At 36.3% G+C, this 3,116-nt stretch overlaps 1 protein-coding gene across 1 annotated transcript; it reads left to right on the top strand.

Annotated features, from left to right (window-relative positions):
- Window positions 1-1,255: 1,255 nt before the first annotated feature.
- LOC111785763 (protein argonaute 4-like) lies at window positions 1,256-3,111 on the top strand (the record flags this gene model as incomplete). The annotated part of the gene is made up of 7 exons (XM_023666155.1): window positions 1,256-1,533; window positions 1,692-1,897; window positions 1,985-2,209; window positions 2,316-2,452; window positions 2,537-2,634; window positions 2,715-2,812; window positions 3,093-3,111. Coding segments are annotated over exons 1-7 (1,029 nt in total), but the record flags the coding sequence as incomplete, so codon positions are not given.
- Between the last annotated feature and the right edge of the window lie 5 nt (window positions 3,112-3,116).

The following is a 3,116-nucleotide window of genomic DNA, read 5'->3' as shown; positions in this document are numbered from 1 at the left end:
TTTTTTTATGATTCTGATGCTTTTGATGGTGTTTTGATGGATTTTTGTCATTTTTCTTTACTCTGTTATATTTTTCGTTCTCTCTATTTTGTGAGAGAATGCGGCTACTCTTGACTGTCGGGCCTGCAATCTACTTTTGATTTTGTTTTCCTTCTTAAAGGCTTCTTAAAGCGTTATGTAACGTGTCTTCTCGTTGTTGTCGGGAGTCTTGTCGTGTTCTGCTGTATTTTCTACTCCTTCTTCTGATTTTGAACTGAAAATCGGTTGTCTGAAGAACGGCTTGAGTTTTCTATTTCTGATCACGCTTGTTTATGCATTTTCGGTAATCGGCTTGATTTTTCCTTTCTGATCACATTGTTTTTTATTATTTATTATTTTATTATTTTTTTTATAGTGGTTATTTCTTCTCATTTCTAGTTCTGGTCTCTCTGTTTTGAAGTGTTGGTGGATCATTTAGACGTCCATCCTGTAGACTTTGCTTGCTTAAGTTTTTTGCATGTGTGTTTGCATGCTGATTTTTGATGTTCTTTTGTTTTCTAATTTATTTGTTGGACCAACTGCCTAATGTTTTGGCTCCGCTTCGTTGGATATGCAAATTTTTGTCGTTGATATATGTTTAAGCTGTCGTGTTTATTTGTACTTCAGTAGTCCAAGACACGATTCTTTAATCTAATTTTGAAACTATGCGGACTAGTTTTTAATGTTTTTCGAGCCGTTCAATGGTATAACCGTTACGTTTTTCTGCTTTTAGTTGAACCCTGCATGTCATTATCGTAAACGTCATTATTAATATATCTAAGAATGGTGTCTTATCTTGATGTGCCTGTCAATTGGACATGCGAGTTCTGCATTGTGCTTCTGAGAAGTTCTTTCAGCTTACTTGGTTCGTATGAGGGTTTTCATATGGTTTTCCTGTTCTGGACCTTTTGAGGGGACTAGCTGCTATGGTTAATGACAATTGTCTATGTTCGGCCTTCCACAGCGTTGAATGTTTCTTGGTGCAGTATATTTCGTTGTTATATCCACCCTATTAAGAATGGGAGATTTGGAATTTTCTGTTGGTAGTTGGTTTGGCTTATTGTCGGGTTTCAATCCGTATAAATTGAGCTGCTCAATATTTGTCCTCGAACCACTACTTAGAATTGGCACTCCTTTTGGACTCCAATATAATGCTGTTACTAGCTTGGTTTTGAATTATAGAAAAAATAGACAACATATTTATTAGCTTATAAATAGTTCCGTAATTATGTAATTATGTGTCTTACTAGTCATTTAAATTACTTTAGGATGAGTTCAAATGAGCCAGATGGAAATGGGGCTGATGGCGCGTTACCGCCTCCACCTCCTATTCCCCCTAATGTTGTTCCAGTTCAAGCTGAACTAGAGCAGCCTCCGGAGTTACTGAAGAAGAAGGTTGTTCGGGTTCCGATTGCACGACGTGGCCTTGCTTCCAAAGGCCAGAAGATAACTCTGCTTACAAATCATTTTAAAGTTAATGTCACTAATATTGAAGGACATTTTTTCCATTACAGTGTACGTTCCTTTTTCTATATTTTCCCTCTTTCTTTAAACCAATTTATGTTCCACTGTGATCACATTCACTGTAACTGTTCAAAGCTCGTATAATTTTGTGCTGGAGATAGTTTGATGATAATCTTGTTCATATTTTAAAGAATATTTGCAATTTACAGGTTGCGCTTTCATATGAAGATGGTCGTCCTGTTGATGGAAAGGGTGCAGGAAGAAAAGTGATTGATAAGGTACATGAAACTTATCATAGTGAATTAGCTGGAAAGGATTTTGCTTATGATGGAGAGAAGAGTTTATTCACTGTCGGTCCTCTCCCAAGGAATAAACTTGAATTTACTGTTGTTCTTGAGGATGTCTCTTCAAACAGGTATAAATTTAATGGATCTTATTTATGATTGATTATCAAATCAAACCTGTTTGATTGTTGCTATATAATGTATTTTAATTCCTACAGGAACAATGGAAACTGTAGTCCTGAAGGTCCTGGAAGTCCTAATGATGGAGACCGCAAAAGGATGAAACGACCATACCGCTCAAAGTCATTTAAAGTAGAAATTAGCTTTGCTGCTAAGATTCCAATGCAGGCTATTGCAAGTGCTTTACGTGGACAGGAATCTGAGAATTTCCAAGAGGCCATCAGGGTGCTGGACATCATCTTACGGCAGAATGCATCTAAGCAGTAAGTGCGACTTTGTTTTCTCTTTCTCAATAAAGACACTGTTACTGCTGCATCTGATTATAGGATTATTCTGATATTTTTTCTAACAGAACATGGTTTGATGCAGAGGTTGCCTACTTGTCAGACAGTCATTTTTCCATAATGATCCAAGAAGTTTTACTAGCGTAGGTGGAGGGGTTCTGGGCTGCAGAGGCTTCCACTCCAGTTTTAGAACAACCCAGAGTGGCCTCTCTTTAAATATTGGCAAGTCTTTCTCATCATACCCTTTCTTATATTTTATTGAATTTATTAATATTCTAATTCATTCTATTATTCTTTTCCCTTCAGATGTTTCCACTACTATGATTATACAGCCAGGTCCTGTTGTGGACTTTTTAATTGCAAACCAGAATGTCAGAGATCCTTTCTCACTTGACTGGACCAAGGTGACCAATGTTCGATTGATTTTATCCTTGCTACTTCTTTTACTTTGCCTTACATATTTTTGTAAGATCTTAAACAACAGGCTAAACGGACACTCAAGAATTTGAGGATTCGAGCCAGCCCATCAAATTCAGAATATAAGATAACTGGATTAAGCGAAAAGCCATGCAAAGACCAAATGTACTTCTTTTCTTTTCTTGCTGCTACCTAGTTGCTGTTTCTAAATCATGTTAAGTTAGAATTGTGAATAAAAGGCTTTTGGATAATTGGTTTTTAATTGCTATTTTTTTCTCATTTTCTTTTCATGTCTCCTCACCAAAAATTATTATTTTGATGTGCACGAAAATGTTAGTTCTCTTGCATGATCACAGTTTCTGAAAGCGGGTTGAAAATAAAAGCGGAATTGTATTTCTAATGACTCCTAAATATCGTCTTGTTTCTTTTTTGGTGTATGGTATAGGTTTACATTGAAACAGAAAAGTGG

Source organism: Cucurbita pepo, unplaced genomic scaffold, assembly GCF_002806865.2.
Source record: "Cucurbita pepo subsp. pepo cultivar mu-cu-16 unplaced genomic scaffold, ASM280686v2 Cp4.1_scaffold000717, whole genome shotgun sequence".
Classification (NCBI taxonomy): Eukaryota; Viridiplantae; Streptophyta; class Magnoliopsida; order Cucurbitales; family Cucurbitaceae; genus Cucurbita; species Cucurbita pepo.
This window is presented reverse-complemented; position numbering and strand designations above follow the sequence as displayed.